Source organism: Podarcis liolepis (assembly GCF_965112155.1).
Source record: "Podarcis liolepis genome assembly, chromosome: 13".
Taxonomy (NCBI): domain Eukaryota; kingdom Metazoa; phylum Chordata; class Lepidosauria; order Squamata; family Lacertidae; genus Podarcis; species Podarcis liolepis.
Genome location: NC_139573.1, coordinates 21,737,553 through 21,754,445, shown reverse-complemented (window position 1 = coordinate 21,754,445; position 16,893 = coordinate 21,737,553). Strand labels below are relative to the sequence as shown.

The 16,893-nt window shown below is 49.9% G+C and overlaps 1 protein-coding gene across 4 annotated transcripts; it reads right to left on the bottom strand.

The window, feature by feature from the left end:
- Positions 1–266: 266 nt before the first annotated feature.
- On the bottom strand, positions 267–16,245 carry SH2B1 (SH2B adaptor protein 1). Of its 4 annotated transcripts, XM_083471904.1 has the most exons (11): positions 13,397–16,245; positions 12,417–12,544; positions 9,956–10,884; positions 9,714–9,815; positions 8,367–8,458; positions 7,340–7,446; positions 5,338–5,526; positions 4,954–5,180; positions 4,146–4,317; positions 3,786–3,894; positions 267–1,399 (listed from the first exon to the last, which is right to left on the bottom strand). In XM_083471904.1, the coding sequence occupies exons 3-11, from the start codon at positions 10,805–10,807 to the stop codon at positions 1,381–1,383; spliced, it is 1,869 nt and encodes a 622-aa protein (XP_083328030.1). In that variant the 5' UTR covers positions 10,808–10,884; positions 12,417–12,544; positions 13,397–16,245; the 3' UTR covers positions 267–1,380. The 4 variants fall into 4 exon arrangements, with proteins under 4 accessions (XP_083328030.1, XP_083328027.1, XP_083328029.1 ...); XM_083471901.1 differs by lacking the exon at positions 3,786–3,894; XM_083471903.1 differs by lacking the exon at positions 12,417–12,544.
- Positions 16,246–16,893: the final 648 nt, after the last annotated feature.

Sequence of the window (16,893 nt, the reverse complement as noted above, 5' to 3'; positions counted from 1 at the left end):
AAGTGTCATCAAATCAGCTACCTCATATCCTCTTGGTTCCTATTAAGAAAGTTCTACAGGGATCATCCAGAAGGAAAGAGATTCTCCTCCTGCCCCACTTTTTTTTTAAGGTCCAGTGTGTAGTGTATGGGGAGGATTCTTGTGTGTTTGTTTCAAATCATTTTTTTCTTCTAAAAGGTAAAATGACATTTCCTTTATTTTCATACAAACTCTCCCCCCCCAAAAAAAATTAATCAAAAAAAAGACAAAAAAGACACAGATGAACAAACGGTACCTCAGCGCAAATTTTAAGAAAAGAGAGAATTGAAGAGACAGAGAGGGCCTGAGCAGTCCACCTAGTCCACAGTAGAAAAATAAATCTTAAGGTGGGGTGGGGAGGGGTGCAGCAGGAACAAGAGGAGGGGACAGTACCTGTGAAAGGTGTATATTCATAACATTTTAAAATTTTACCTGGGGTAGTGTAGGCTTTATAATGCGTGGCCAGTCCCCAAGCCGGGGTGGGTGGGGCGAGGGGGAAGAAGAAGGAGAGAGATGAAAGAATATAAATATATTTCCAACCAGGGAAGAGGGAGCTGGCCTCCCCCTCCCCATCGCCCCAAGAGAGGAGATGGGGAGGGGGAGGACGTTACATTCGGAGACTCCATACATTCAGCAAAGAAGGGCAGGGGTGCAAAAGACTGTGTCTGGAGTCAGAAGGGCAGACCACCCCGCTCCCACCCACCGCTCCATGTAGTGTTTACAGTGAGCTATTACTCCTGCCCAACTGCAGAGATTTGGGCACAGGGGCGGGAGGAGGAGGAAGAGGAAGGGAAGAGGAGGAAGAGCAGGCCCGTTTCCTTAGTACCCAAGACGGGGCTAGAAGTAATGCGTACCAATCTGTCGCAAGCTGGGATCACGAAACCAGGAGGAGGGTCTCGTACCTATGTTTTCGGGGCAAGCGGAAGTGGGGTTTGCTCCATACCCAAGGGAATGGGACGGCGGGGTGGGGGAGAATGGGACTGTGGGGGCAAGGCCAGTTCTCCCCCCTCAAAGGTTACGGAGGGAAATATAGAAGTCTTTTGGGTATTCAAGCCCATCTCGCACCCGTGGGCCAAGGCCAGGTCTCTCCCTGGCGATGGACACCAGAAGGGCTCGCGTCTTTCTCTGGCTCATATTCACGGGGCTCAGACAAATGAGTACTGGTTGTTCACAGCCCGGGCTCGTCCTTCCGATTCCTCCGGGAGGGGAAGGGATCCTCCTCCTCCTCTTGTGGCCGCTGCCTCGTCCACCTCTGGCTCCACCATCCGGCCCTCCTCCTCCGCCTGCCCCTCAGACTCTGGCAATCCACGGTCAGGGGGAGCGAGAGGCGGCCGAGCTGGGGGGAGCGGAGGCGGCGGCAGGTTACGAGAGGTGTTCGGTTCTGCGGAGAGAAGAGAAAAGAGACAGACAGACAGACAAAGAGAGACAAGAGGGCCCGGGGTTAAGACAAAATGTGGGATGGCGGACACAAGGATTTATCTGAGCCCTCCGCCCCCCCCCCCCATGTCCAGTCCAGAGCAAGGGGCTCCCACCTCAATGAGGTTTTTCTAAAAACTGAGCAACTCCAGTGTTGTCTACATCCAGTAGCTAGAGCACTTTGTGCACAATCTTCTGGGCGATGCTTGGGAAAGGGTGACAACACACATCAGAACTTAGATGGCACCGCTGCATTCGATGTGGCTTAGAGCAGCCCTTTCTAACCTGGTGCAGATCTCATTACCCTGTCTACTTGACATGCTGGCTGGGAAGCTGGGAATCCAACCCCATCTGGAGGATGCCACATTGCGGGGAAACTGCGACTTAGGAAAACTGTCATATGTTTACATGCACAGTAGTAGTGGCCTGATGAAATCACACAGGGACAACTGCTGGGCAGCTGTGTGGGGATGAAGCAGGCTGGCATGACTCGGTGCTGTGCATACTCTTTGCATTAAAAAACAGTAATATCCAAACTCTGCCCAGCACCAAAAAAGCCAATTTACAGGGCTGTCAAAAGTTGTCCAAAATGACACAGTGGCATTCATTTGTTTATTTTTTGTAACTTATTCTACTTCTACAAAATACTCAGTGCAAAATGTTTATTGTGGTTATGTCTATTCCTTAGGATTTGTAATAATGGCAGCTAAGGTTTTGACCCATTCAATAAATCTCAAGTAATACTTGTGAATGTTAATTGATTAGAACAGGCACCTATCTGCCCACCTCAGCCAAGGGGTTGCATTTGGCCCCTGAAGCACCTGCTTGCAAATCCTGGGCTGTGGTGCCAAACACTTGGAGACTACCAAGGTTGGCAAAAACTGTTCTACATCCTGGCCAATGACTCCTACCAGCTCCTCTGTGCAATTTTCACCAAGCACTGCCCACACATTCATTCTCATATTCACACCCAGATTGCCATAAAACTTTTTTTAAAAAAAAATGAGAATCATGCCTTCCAAGATCCCTGTTTCTGCAACCAATGCCGAAGTCTGCTTGTGAGCAGAAATTCATTCTGGCATTACTCAGAGACAGTACTTGCAGAATCTTTGCAATGAGACCTGTCTGTGTGTTGAATACTGAATATCCCATGTGTCTGAGCCTTTTTCTACTTCTTTCCCTTAGCCCAGGGATGGGGAACCTGTGGCCACCCAGATGTACTTGGATTCCAGCTCCCATCAACTTGACCAGTTGGTCAGGAACGATGAGAGCTGCAGTCCTGCAACATCTGGAGCCAAGCAGGCTCCCCCATCCCTGCCTTAAACCTACTTCAGGCTTTACCTGGTCATGACACAGAACTAGAGGCCTGACAGCTGGCTTCGCTAGAGCATTTGTTGAGCTGCCATTGCTTAGCTGAAACTGATTAGGCTTCATTAGGAATTTCAAAAAAAGAGAGAGAAAAGTGTGTGATGGCTTCCTCTTTCTCCTCCACAAAAACTAACAATGGATTTGGCTTAATTGTCAGCATAGTGACCTTTTTAAAAAAATAAGATAAAATTATCATGTTATGTAGGCAGACACATTCTCAATTCTGTAGGCTCTTTTTTATTGCGCCAGACAGAATTAAGGCTGCATTTCCTTGGCCCTAAATTTTCCTCATGGCACACGCCTTTACTCTAAAGTGAGTTTGGGGGCCATCAAATTCAGAATCCTAGCAGCCACATCTGGTTGCTGAGAAAGTTGGGGGGGATGAGCAGCAGAACAGAAAGCAATACTATGTCCTACTGGGGCCTTGTTATTAACTGTTTGCTGTTGTTATGTTAAATAACAAACTGGACTATTTGGCAAATCACTGTTGTATCCAATACAATCAAGATTGCACAGGGGATACCATAAGCTTAGTTGCAAACTAGGGCTGCAAGGGAGCACAGAGAAGCTCTGTATGTTACAGGACAAGCTGCCAGAAAGACGAGGTTGGCAGCACATCCTGTAACATTTGAAGCTCCACATGGTCACCACGGCTAAAGCCCATCTCCAGAGAAGGAATGTAAGAAGCTGATTTTTACAAGGCAGGCAATTGGTCCATCTCCCTCAGCGTTTCTACAAAAACTGGCAGCAGGGCTTCAGGCAGAAATCTGGCCGCACCCCCCAGCTCTACCTGGAGATGCCAGGAGGAGCCTCTTCCCTCTGAAATCTCCCCCCTACCTGGTGTCACAGACACAGTGGATGGTTATGGGCATCGCACATCTGCATGACCCGTGGATAGCGATGGGCTATGGCGTGGGGGCTGTGACACACACACACGCTCGCAACTCTCTGCCTTCCTCCCGTGGTAGCTATGGCACACTTACACGCAGTCACCCGCAGAGGCGGCAGCAAGGATGGAGATGAGGTTGGGGGGCGAGTCGGGGTCCCCACTGAACCCAGACACCGGCGCTCGGCTCCCAGCCCGGTCCCGGCCTGTGACAGAGATGCCCACATCAGAAATAGGGATTGGGGGTGGGGTAAGAGAGGGAGAGGGGTGGACATGAAGGGGGTGGGGTGTCATCGCCCCTGCGCGGTGTGGAGCAGAAGACTTGGGGCGGGGAATCTGGGGGAGGGGGAAATGTGTCTGGAGCCACAATGGGAGGAGATGGGTGGGAGATGGAGCATGGCATGGATTGGCAACGGTGTCAATGGTCTTCCTAGCCCAGGGCTCTGGCTATGCTCACCGTGCAGCCTCTGCGAAGCAACCACGTAGCTGACGAGCGTCACGTCGCTGGAGCCGCCCGACTCGAGGGGGATGGGGTGGACCCGGAAGTGCTCCAGCATGTCAAAGATGGTCTGGAACCAGAGGTGCTGAACCCGGCATTGCCCGTCTTCGTTAAGGGAGAGGCGCAGGTGCTGGTGGCGAGATAAGGAGGCCTGGAGAGAGGTCCCGTCAAGGGCCTGATCCTCTCCCACCCTGTCTCACAACTGGCAAGATCTTTCTTTTTCTTACCGTAGATGCCGGCGTATAAGACAACTTTTTAACCCAGGAAGAGGTTAAAAAGTCGGGGGTCGTCTTATACGCCGGGTATGGGTGGCACGGAGCAGAGCCCACCCCCACCCCCCGCTGCTGCTGCGGCGGGGGCTCCGAAACAGCAGCAGCGGGCAGCAGGCTCCACTCCACGCCAGGCAGCTTTCTCCTGGCACGGAGCTGCCCAGTGTATTAGGTGACTGGGCTTATAAGACAAACGCCCAAATGGCAGCTGCCAACTTGGTGGGTCATCTAATACGCCCAGTCACCTAATACGCTGGAATCTACGGTAACTGCATTCCCACCCCACCTTTCCCTCCCAAGGAACTCAAAGTGGTGTATGTGGCTCTCCTCCGCCGAATTACAGCCTAAAAACAAGGCTGAGGAGGTCTGGCCGAAGGTCACTCAATGAGCTGCACGGCTAAGTGGGGGCTAGGACCCTCGTCTGCAGGGTCCTAGTCTGAAACACTGACCCACTGCGCCACGCTGGCTTGCCCAGATACCCCCGAATGCATGCTCACCTTCGCCTTCCCCTGAAAGTTAAAGGTCAGGACGTATTCCCCGCGCCGCGTCTCGCTCTGCCGCACTAAGAAAACGCCATGGCTGCTGGTTCCCCCCGCCAACACCAGCTGGGCGGCTTTGAGGCGGGACAGGGTGCCGTGGAACCAGGGGTATTCGGAAAGAGGGTGCTCTGTGTCGCCAAGGCTTCCCCCGCCTGGGTCGGGCTCCCCTTGGAAAAGGAAGGAACCTGGAGCAGGGAGAGAGGTGAGAGGTGAGAGCCATCTGCCAAAGCCTGTTCAGAGAATTCTGAAGTCTCGCTCGCAGATTTTGCTCTTGAGCCCATCAGACACCCCCCCCCCCCCGTTCTCTCAGAATGGAGAGAGAACTCCACTCCAAGGCATTACCTGTGGTGTCCGGGGTTTCAGGGAAGGTCGTGTGGAGGAGCCCCATGGGAAACGGCCCTTCGTCAATCGGCACTCGAGGTGGCAGCTCGGGAGGCAGCAGCTCCATTGAGTCAAAGTGGGAGGCAGCAATGGAGACGGAGCTGGGGGACATGGAGGCAGAGGGGCGCTCCATCAGTCCGCCATAGGCACCTGGGGAGGGGACACGGTGGACAAACAGGCCAGGTCACAAGCAGCACACCAAGGCAGCTCCAAAAAACATTGTGCAATTCCCGAGGTTATCATGGACTGAATGTCTTAAATAGCCTTTTCTTATGTAAGCGGCAAATGGAAAATTGGAAGTCCTTTTTATTTTTATTTATTATTTCTTTTCCATCTTTCTCTCTCTCTTCTTTTTCTTCTCTCTCTTTATTTTCTTCTTCCTGCTTATTTTCTGTGTCTCAACACCGAAAAAATATTGTGCGATTCCTTGTCAAGGCTACATTTTGTCCATTATACAGATACAGCATAGAAAGCATAGTTCCTGCCTCTCCAAATTTTGATTTTTAAAAATCTGAAGTATTAAAACTGGCCTTTCCTTCCAACAGTAGAGTAACAGCTTTGTGGATGATGCTGCGTACATTGTTTTAACATATAATTAAGCAACCAATAGATGACTAGATTGAAAGAGAAAATGGTTGGGCAGGGGGATTTACAAGATTTATTACAAATCAACAAACAGAAACAAGAGTTAAGATCAATAATTGACAAAAGGGGAAAAGCTATTACCAGAAGTCACACTCTCCCAAACCTCTATCTCTAGGAATAGAATCAAACAGTTATAGATCACAGACCATATTAAAAAAAGAACAAAATAAAATACATTTAAGCTCCACAGAAAAGTGAAATACATTTAGAATGCCATGTAACTGTATACAAGATTTCCTAAACCAACTAAAAACGAAACGACTAACAAAAATTAATAAAACAGGGGTGATATGTCATTGTATACTGCACAGTGTGCCATTATTTAAGAGACAACGCCAGTTCTGATTAGTATGTAGAAATCTTTGTTCCACAAAGTTTTTATTATTATTCTATAATAAAGTTATTTATTTCATTTATTACATCTTCACCCCATCCTTTCTCTCAAGGAGCTTGCAATAGCATACGGAGTTAGTGTGCATTCCTGTTTCGAACTCGGCCCCTCTGAAGAAAATATCTCAGGTTGGAAAGCGTAGAAAGCTGGCACTACAACTTTCTCCTCTAAGACTAGACCACACATGGGGAATTTTGTCTTGTGATAAAGGGCAGCACATAAAGCCAAGAAATCTAATAAAAAACAAAAACCTGCGGCGCTCTCAATGGTTAGGCTCCAACGCCCAATACGGCGAATAGTCAGGGATGATGGGAGTTGTGGTGAAATGACACCCCGAGGGCCACAGGCTCCCCATCCCAGGATCAAACATTAATGCAAAGATAGAATTTTATCATCTTGCTGCAATAGATGGCTTTGCATTTTACCAGAAGGGTAAGGCAGAATGCTGCTTGACTACAGTCACACCTCATGTTACGTTTGCTTCAGGTTGCGCGTTTTCAGGTTGCGCCCCGCAGCGACCCAGAAGTACTGGAAAGGGTCACTTCCGGGTTTCGCCGCTCGCGCATGCGCAATGTGCAAAATGACGTCACGCACATGTGCAGAAGCGGCAAATCACGACCCGCGCACGCGCAGGTTGCGTTCTGCTCATGTTGCGAACAGGCCTCCGGAACGGATCCCGTTCGCAACCAGAGGTACCACTGTACTACTACATCTGCTTAGGTTTAGGAAGAACCATTTTCCTGGCAGTGCTGGATGGAGGGGCCTTGCCAGCCCTACCTGGCAATGCCAGGGATTGAACCAGGGACCTTTTGCATGCAAAGCAAGTGCTCGGCTAACTGAGCTACAGCCCTTCCCCAACGTGGCAGCATCGTTTTGCCAAGGGGTAAAGCTGGGGCTCTGCTGGAGGATGGAGAGAATGCCACAGACCTTGGCTGAGCTGATCGCTGCTCTCACTCGGCACCATGGGAAGCTCGCGGCTGGGCATGCTCTCCGAGTGGTTCATACATGGCTGTTCCAGGCTGTCAGTGCTCTCTCTGTGGAGACAAGTGCCATTAGCCAAAACCAAACATCTGTGTCCAAGGCCAATATACTCCCCAGTATTAGATACAGGGGGGCAAGCAGGGAAGGATTATCACACTCATGCTGGGCCGCTACTGGAAACAGAAACACTGGACATGCTAGAGCTTTGGTCTGGCTGCTTGCTTCAGGGATGGGGGAACCTGTGCAATGCCCTCCAGATGTTGCTAGACTACAGCTAAGCGGTAAACCCTACACAAATCTGGAGTGGAGTCCCTAAGGCAGCTGGGTGGTGCCTTGTACGCCTCCTTCCAGCACCTCCTGCAGCCAAGCTGGGGCCAAACATATTGCTCTGCTTTCCTTTGGGCCACATCAGTGAGGCCGAGATTGGGGGTCTTGTCCAGGACTGCCTTACACACTGCCTAGGCTCGTGCCCCCCCCCCCGAGAGGTCTCTTTGGTGCCACTAACACCAAACCAGAGGCATGCTCCATTGTCTCGAGACAGATGGATGCCAACAGCTCCCACCAGCCCTGACCATTGGGCCTTGCTGGCTGTGGCCAATATGGGAGTTGCACTTCAACAACATCTGGTGGACCAAAAGTTCCCCAATCCCTGGTTTATTCTTTTAGTGTGGGCAAAGATTGCAAGGCATGCCTAGCCGACCTCTCCCATTCTCGCCTGCCTAAAGGCTCTTGTGTAATGTATGAAGCTGTCCTATCTGTCAATCTATCTCAGATCACAGGTCCACATAGCCCAGGATTGCCTTCTTTGAGAAGCAGCAGTTCTTCCAGATTTTCAGGGAAAGGAAGCAAGCAAGGCTTTTCTTAGACTTGCTACCTGTGATCCCTTTAACTGCTAAGAATGCCACCTTTCGCAGGCCCAGCAAGTGCTCTGCCGCTGAGCTCTGGCCCTCTCCCACGGCCTGGCGCAACTTACCCGAGGCCCATGCATTCCTGAATGTCAGCCAACCAGGAGCGCATCTGCAGCGAGTCAACCGTCTCAAGGATGTACTCCAAGGAGCTTGACAGCTGTGAAGTAGAGTGGGAAGGGAATAGCCATAGACACATTACGCTTTGGGGTGTGTGGAGGGTCTCATTATTCCTAGAACATGCTCCCCTCCGGTGCCTCCAAAAAGCCAAGGGGGAAAAGGAAACATGTCACCATGAGAAAATCAGTAAACTGCTTCCTAACCCTTTTGTGCAAGAATGACAAGCTGCTAAAGACAAATGATGCTCAAGTTAAAAACCTGCAAGACACTTGGTATATGTAACTCAGCATTGTCTACACGGATAGTAGTAAGAGAATGAGGCCTCCCTCTGCATGGTTTGGCTCTCAATAGAAACAAGAAAACAGGTAGCAACGGCTGGCAAGGTGTTTAAGGAGACCTTTGTCCCACGTTCTTTATCAGCTGCCTTAGCTGCCCCTCTACACCATGCTGACTGAACACCCCCCCCATTTGCTGTGCTTTTACCATTGCAAAAAAGAAAGAAAGAAAGAAATCCCAAAGCACCCACATATCCTTCTCGCTCTCAAAGCACACAGATGTCATGGTCGGCCTCCAGGCATATGAAAGCAAACCAAGCATATGACAAAGCATATGAAATCAAACCAAGAGAAAAAGAAGGTCGGGGAATTGTCATGAGTCTCCTCAGGAACAGCAGCTCCTGCCAAAGCTAGTGAGGTCCTGCTAGAGAGGGACCAGGCAGCAGAAGATCCCACCAGAAGTGAGAAGCAAGGAGGAAAGAAGGCAACGGCTGAATGCACACTCCAGTCAGTCTGCCTTGCAGAAGTGGGGGAACTATTCAAGCCCAGGGCTGCACGCCCATATGGGCAGCTTTCTGGGGAGCCACATGTCAGTGATTGGAGGCGCTAGACAAAAACTGGGTGGGAAATGGATACAGCTCCTTGCTTTAGGCAGGAGGCTACCTTCCAGCCTACAGGGGAGAGTCCCAGGGACCAGAAAGAGGGCTGCACCTGGACCTTGGGCCTGAGGTTCCTCACCCTTGCTGCTGTCTTAAGGGACTTCCTCTGGGAAGGTAGCCCAGGCAGAGAATGGGGACACATCCTCTCGCTGAGAAGTGTTAATATTATTATAAGCAAATATGCAAATTAACTCAAAGGCATGTAAGCATTATGGCTCCAATTATCACGGAAAACATTTAAGGTTTAGGGTTGTTGTTTTTTGGTACCTACTTGAATAACTTTAAAAAAAAAACCAGACTCACAAAACAAAGCCACTAACTTTCTGCCCCTATGCAACCCTGATATTTTTCTTCTCCTCACCTTGAGCACAAAGGTGTTCTCTTTGTCTGGCATTTCCAAGGGGGTCGTTGTCCGCACGTCCACTACGCAAGAGCAGGCGATGCTGACCCGCGGCTTGGATGCCTAGGGGTTAAGTTAGGGAGAGCCACAGTTACGCCGATGCCCCTCAGTGCTGGGAATCTTGGCGTGGGGTAATGCTTTGGCTCTCCCCGCCCGGGATTTCTCCCCCCCCCCCCGCCCTGATGCAGCAACCCATGGCTCACCTTTGGTGGGATGTAGAACTCCAAGAGGTAACCCTCCCCCTCCCCCTTCCCCGCTTTGCGCAGGAGAAGGCGGCATTTCTGCCAGCGTGTCCGGCTGCCCCCGCCTGCCCCGTCGTCGGCCACAATGTAGTTCAGGAGGCCCTCGCGCCGCACGCTGGCCAGTTCTACGCGGAGGGTGGCTGGGGAGGCTTTGTTGAGCCGCAGGCGTTCGAAGCGGTGAGTCCAGCGCTCGGAGTCGCCACCCCCTGAAGAGTTGGAATTGCTGTTGGCGCCGGTGGTCGCCCCGTCCGCGCTGCCAGGTGGCGACTCCGTCGAGGTCTTCCACTGCAGGATGCCCCGGACGCTGCCCCGTACACTGCGGCTCACGTTGCGCAGGGAGAAGCGCTTCTTCAGCTTTGGTTTGGTGGCCGTCACGGCTGTTGCGGTGGAAACGTCTTCGGAGCTACGAGACTGGCTGCTGGAGAGGCCAGAGGGCGGCCCCGGGGGAGGCTCCACAGGGGAGGCCACGGAGGAGTCGCTGCATGTCTCGGAGAGGTCACGCGCGGAGGAGCAGCCGGTGAAGGGGGCGATGTCGCACCGGGGCGGCGAGTCGCTGGCATAGGCCCGGCTCACCTCGGCCTCAAAGTGTTCCAGGAAGTGCTCGGCAAAGCGGCGAGAGAAGGCAGCTTCAGCTCCTGGCGTGGCAAACTGGGGGTTCTCACCCAGGAAGGCCCGAAAGCGGCGGGCAAAGTCCACCGCGGCAGCGCGAGCGTGCGCCTCGCAGAATTCCCGCCAACCCGGAGAGGGAAGAGAGGCGGGTTCCCCCACCATCCCTCCCCCGGTTGGCGACAGGGGCACTGCGCTCCCGTTCATGACTGCCCGGGTGGGGCCGGGTAACAACAAACCCAGCGCCAGGACTGGGCCGCTGTTGGAACTAGTGGCCTTGTGACCTGCAGAAGGAGAAACGGAGAGACCGTTATGAAAATACGAGGAACAAACAACCTCACGTGGTTACTACTGTTGTTCCGGATGCAGGGAAGAAAAAAAGGGGGTTTGGGGGGAGAATACAGACACTCACAAGCAGGAATGAGTAAGAGCTCAATAACACTGTTAAGGACCTGAGTAACTTACCCAAGTGGTAAGATGCAACTTTATAGGTAACATCTCAAGTCGTATAACAGAAGACTCTCACAAAGAAGGCAACCCTAACTCTAAATGCACAAGATTGCTTTGGAATTAAAGAAGGGAGAATCATGGCATTACAGAGGCAACCAAGATGCTGTCCAGCAAATATAATTAGAAAACAATGGAAACTATTGGAGGAGCCAAATCTGGAGCTGAGTGCTTGCTTCTTGTCTTTAGGTAAATCACAAACCAATGCTTTCCTGAAGATTCAATGTTAAGCATCTATCCCCTTTGAAGACAGAGATCAGATCACCTTTTTTTCAGGGACAGAATTAGATCTCAGGGTGAATCTCTAATTCAGAGACAGAATTAGATCGCTATCCCTAAAGTGGCATTCAACAATTATTCAATACAGGAATGAATAATAAGGTTGTGACAGTTTGGTGAATCTCATGACTAGCAAAAATCAACAACATGATTTTGGCCAAATTCCGCTACAACTTAGTTCTGACAGTGAAGAATGCATGGGTGGGCATAAAGTAGACTGCAGCCCACCTACGGGCTGCTGGCAAACTTCTGGAGGATAAGTTACTTCTACTGATTACTGGAATGCTTAGAAAGAATGATGGACGGACCTTGGTCTAAATTTGCAGGGCACTACTTATGCCTGAAAAGTTCAAAAGTGCCTACACAGGATCGCTGCAAAAACATTGTGAACATTCACTCTAACTTTGAAATTTTACATGCATTCGTGGACCATGGGGATTCTATTTTTGTTTTAAAGAATTGATGGATCATGCAAGACTGAAATTGGATCACCTCTGGAATAAGTGACTGAAAGATACCTTCTACTGAAAATCAGACCAACTGTGCTTACACGGTAAATACCCCTTGCCTACTGCAGAATGCCTGTGGGGGAAACCGCTTGACTGAAAACACCTCAGCATGAAAAGCCTTCAACCTTTCTACATGGAAGGTGCTTTGAACCTGAGAGTGCACTGAGAGTGCACTTTCAGAGACCTAAGGGTGCAACAAGAGGTCTTACCTGCATTCCAATAGGATAATATCTCATACACGTATCTGCATGTTTCAGTAAGCTCATGGTCAAAGTCATACACCTGCATCTATCTACTGTAAGATTTCATGAGTTGAGCCCTGTCCATAGCAGGACTAACTCTCAAAAGTTAAACCCGTCCCTGCTGAGAAGCAAACTGCTTTGTTACAAATAGCAACGTCCACCTTACAGAGGACAGTCAAGTGTAATCTTCCCAGCCCTCAACTGGGAAGAAACCATTCCAAAGCTCCACTTCTTACCATGTTGGAAAAGATCAAGTGACTTTAGTACCATTTCCAGTACCTGTTATTTTTTCCAATTGCTCTTCCCTGCAGCTGCATCTGATATTTAAACTGAGGGTAAATGCTATTCAGTTTGCCTATTCCAATATGCTGATTCCTCTGAATGTGAAATTCCATGAATGCAAGGCACTGAAAATGGAGAAAGGATAGCATCATGATCTAACTGGTGAAATACAGGGTGCAAGCTTCAGGGAAGTCCTCTGTGGAAAGCCTCTTAACCTCAGAATTGGAAATGGCAGTTTCTCAGGAGCAGGATGTCACACGGGGACTCGGGAAAAGGATGGAAAGAAAGAGTCCAGCACAGCAAATACTTCTCTTCTCTGACGGACAGAACTTTTAGTCTTGGCAGCCTGGGGAACTTTTAGAGGTGCAGGGGATTGGACAGGAGGCCTTCGGAATGACAACTGCCTACTCTACCACTAACGGACCATTCCCTAACTAAGGGATTGGTGGCGAGAAGGGTGGACGCTACTACTTACTGAAGGCACGGAGCTGGCCACACAGAGCTGAGTGCAAAGAGCACATTTCTCTCCCATACACATGTGCACCGAATTAGGGAAGGGGAGGTGGGGGGGCACCTCCTCATGCTTCTCTAAGCCGACCAGCCTCCTACCTCTGAGAGCTCTTTCGTGCTTTTTAAGCATCCTTCCCCGAAGGGAAGAGGCACAACCTGGCAAGATTGCCGAGTGTTGTGGGGAGTCATGCAGGGCGATCCGATGCCCGCTTTGCCCTCGGAGGCAGGCCCCGGCCAGTCCGGCGGGCCCCGGCTCCCCAACGAGCGGGCCGGGGCGCGCAGCCTAATGAAGGCACGGAGCCCCCTCGGGAGCTGGACCTGGCAGCCCCCTCCCTGGGAAGCGGGTGCGCGGGAGCGAGCGGTCATTCCTCAGAGGGCGCAGGCGGGGCTGCGGGGGGGGGAGGCTCTTCGTGGATGGGGGGCGCTGGGGGAGGGGCTCCGCTTGGCTCCGCGCGCCTGTCACTTACCATCTCGGCCTCGGATCCCTTCCAGGAGGAAGGGTTTGTCTGTCCCCGTCTTTCTCCCAGTCTACCGCACGTCACTTCCGCCTCCGGGTTCCCTTTCGGTCAGGTGACTTTATTTTCTTCCTTTAATATCCGTCTTCGTCATCCGCTGAGAGGAAGAAGGGGGCGAGGGTTGTTGTTGTTCTAAGCTTCAAGTTACCATAGAGAGGGACGTATGCTTAGCGCTGGAGGGGCCGCGTAAGATGCGCGGAGCGTCAGTTGACGTAGCTGGCCTTCTCCTCGTTGGTGCAGGTGTTCAAGTTGTTACCACGGCAACCAGTGACGTAGAGCTACCAGGGGCTCCCGGACCGTTGTAGTAAAAAAAGGGGGGCGGTTATTCGGCGTAATATGTCTCTGTCCCGTTGCTGGGGTAACGGCGCAGCAACATCATTCTCCGGAACTCAATGCGCATTTACGTGGAAATAAGTTCCCCCGCGGTCGGTGGGGGCTCCTTCCCATGTAGGTGTGCACAGAATTGCAGCGTTAGTGCACGGCCTCTGAGCAAGTGCAGAGTCCTTTCGCTTTTAAAAAATCCATAAGCAGCAGCACATTTGTAGCTTCGCCATAATCATCGGCAATTGTGATTTCCCACCTCTCTCTCGAATCCACTAAAGCGATTAATTTGTTCTGGACAAAGGTACGGTAGCTGCATTCAAATGGATTATATTTCAGTGTAAGTTTATCTGCCCAGGCGTTGAAAAAGTCAAGGAAACCAGCCTGAAATCCCTTTGCTACAAGTGTCCTTCATCAGGTCTTTGGAACCTTGCTGGCACACTGTGAGTTTGCTGGAAGCATGTATGAGGTTGAGTGCTGGCGCTTATGGCCATATCCATGCAGGTTCCAATCGCCAACAAAATCCTCAAGATCCACTTATAAATATCTGAATCCAGCTACCATAACCTCTAAAGCAAGACAAGAGGGCATCCCAAATAGTCCTGGAGCTAAACTGGGAGCTTGTCTGAGGAAGATACCCAGGTGTGGATGAATGCTAGGATGGAGTGCAAAAGCTCCTGAAGTTAAGATATAGATACAGTTTGACTGAGAGGCGTGAGCTCTGATGCTGTACTTCCCCCCTTCTACTTGTGGGTGGGAGGAACGCCTCTAAAGGCAATTAGGGTAGTGTCAATTCTTAGCGACTTTTGGTATTCCCAGGGATTTCAGAGAAAATCTGTTTTGTAATACAATCCCTATTGAAATATCAAAGGAGGGGAGATGCTAGACTTGCCTACAAACTTGTCCAAATCACATGTTGAGATTAGGGGCATGGCCTCAACCAAAGTCGCTGCACATCAGCTAGGATTGTATATGATGCTCACAAGCAGGCACAACCAGAAAATGCCAGTGTCAGACAGCCACAGAAAACCTGGGATGTGGAAATGCATCATATGAGATCACTGATGGTTCAAAAATAGAACTTTAGGAGAGCAGGGGGGATCTACTGGAGCCCACATCCTATCAACCATACTGGACTGGAGCAGTTCTGCAAAGGGAAAACCCAGGAGTATTAACTCACACAACTACCAAGCCTGTTATATAGAACAAACAGCACATCTATCTTATGGTTATAAAGACAAGCAGCAACAGCATAAAAAACAGCACAAAATGCGCACACACACACACACACACACACACACACACATCTAGAATATAGCAGAAAATGGATACTGGTTTCTAAACAACATGAGGTCAAGCCACATCAGTTCAAGAGATTTGTGAAGACTAGAAATTGAAGCATGCCATGAATCATGAAAGCTTGTGTGAAACAATGTGATCTGATATTGCCCACCCCAACACTTTAGTCTTGCTATCAATTATATAATTAATTAATTAATTGGGGGGATTCAGAGGAGCAGGATGATAATTTGTTGCTGCAAATGTGCAACTGATGTGCAAGGAATTCAATCCTACTTTGTGCTGTATCTTTCCACCTTCATAGTGGGCCAACCATGGCAGGTGGGTGTGGCTACTCACCTGTCAATCACCTGACATCTGTATAATATCAGGTGATTGACTCCCACCCATTTGTCAAAGTTGGCCTGCTTTGAGGGGGAATAAAAGATCTGACCCAACCGGGCCAAAAAGCTTCCCTACTCTTGCTCTAATAGCTTACAATATTTTAAGAACCAGGTCTGGACCATATGGTGGTGTCTGGTGAGCCCAGAGGCAAAGTAGGCAGAGCAACAAACAATAATGTTACCTTTGTTTGTTAGGCTACTTTGTGCACACTCTCGCACCACCCCCTCTGCCATACAGGCAAGAAAGAAGCATGGCCAAAGTTTAAGGACACATTTCATGCCAGCCAAGCACACGCATGGATGGTGGTGTGAAGCAAGGCCAGTGAGGGGTGTGACTTGTAACGGATGTGGCCTGCAGAGAGTCATGACGATCAAATCACTCCTGGGTCTGTGGCTTCCCACTCTGGCTTATAGTACAGCAGGCAGCCTCCTGTAGTAGACTAAACTGATATTTTAAGCTCTTCCGAGGAGACCCTGCTGGTCTCTCTCTCAGCAGTGAATTGTCACTTGGTGACAACACAGAAGCAGACCTTCTCGGTGGCAGCACCCACCTTCTGGAATACCCTCCCCTCTAGTTAACTGGGAGACAGAGACAGTAATGGCTTTTAAACATCTCTTAAAAACTGGTATGTTTACCCAAGCTTTCCCGGACTCTGACTCTGGTTAATTTTTAATTTTTTGTACACAGCTTGATTTTATCTGCTATGTACAGTTGTGTTTGTATCTCGTTTATTTAAACCACTTAATGAGATGTTATTATATTGAGTGGTATAAAAATGTTATTTATAAATAAATGCATATGCCGGAGGGGAGCACAGCTAGGTAACAGGAACTCAGAACAGGAGCAATCCTGCTTGCGGTGAATAAACAGTGGGATAATTTTGTTACAGGTCCTACGTATAAACATGTGTTACTGCCTATAACTACGCACATAGCGGGGGCATGGTGACATAATGCGCGCATGGCAGAGGGAATGATTACGTAGCATGCACATGCCCTGTGGTGTGCATGCACCACACCACACTTTTTGGGTGCCCTGTCCCCCTTTTTTAAATGTTGTAGGAGCCAGGGCACCCAGGGACTTGGTGCCTATGATGTAAGAAGCACCTTACACAACCTTCTAGGACCTTCCTTCCACAATCCTCTTCATGAGTTGGACTTCACTCATGCATTTATTCTGAATCAGGCTATAGCCTGAGGTGACTAGTTTATAGCCCACTGACTGTTACTGGATAACAACTAGAGATGTATCTGTCGGTTTTGACTTCTCTTTTTTTTTTCATTTTTCTAGTCGCTAAGTTCAGTTTGCTATAATTCTTCATGCTTGCATTTTTTGGGGGCGGTAGAAAGTCCTCATGAAATGTTGGTAGTATTTGTGTGCATTTCTTCTACTATACAATTTTGGCAAATATGCAGGTTTTTGTAAGCAACATTTTCTAATATGGT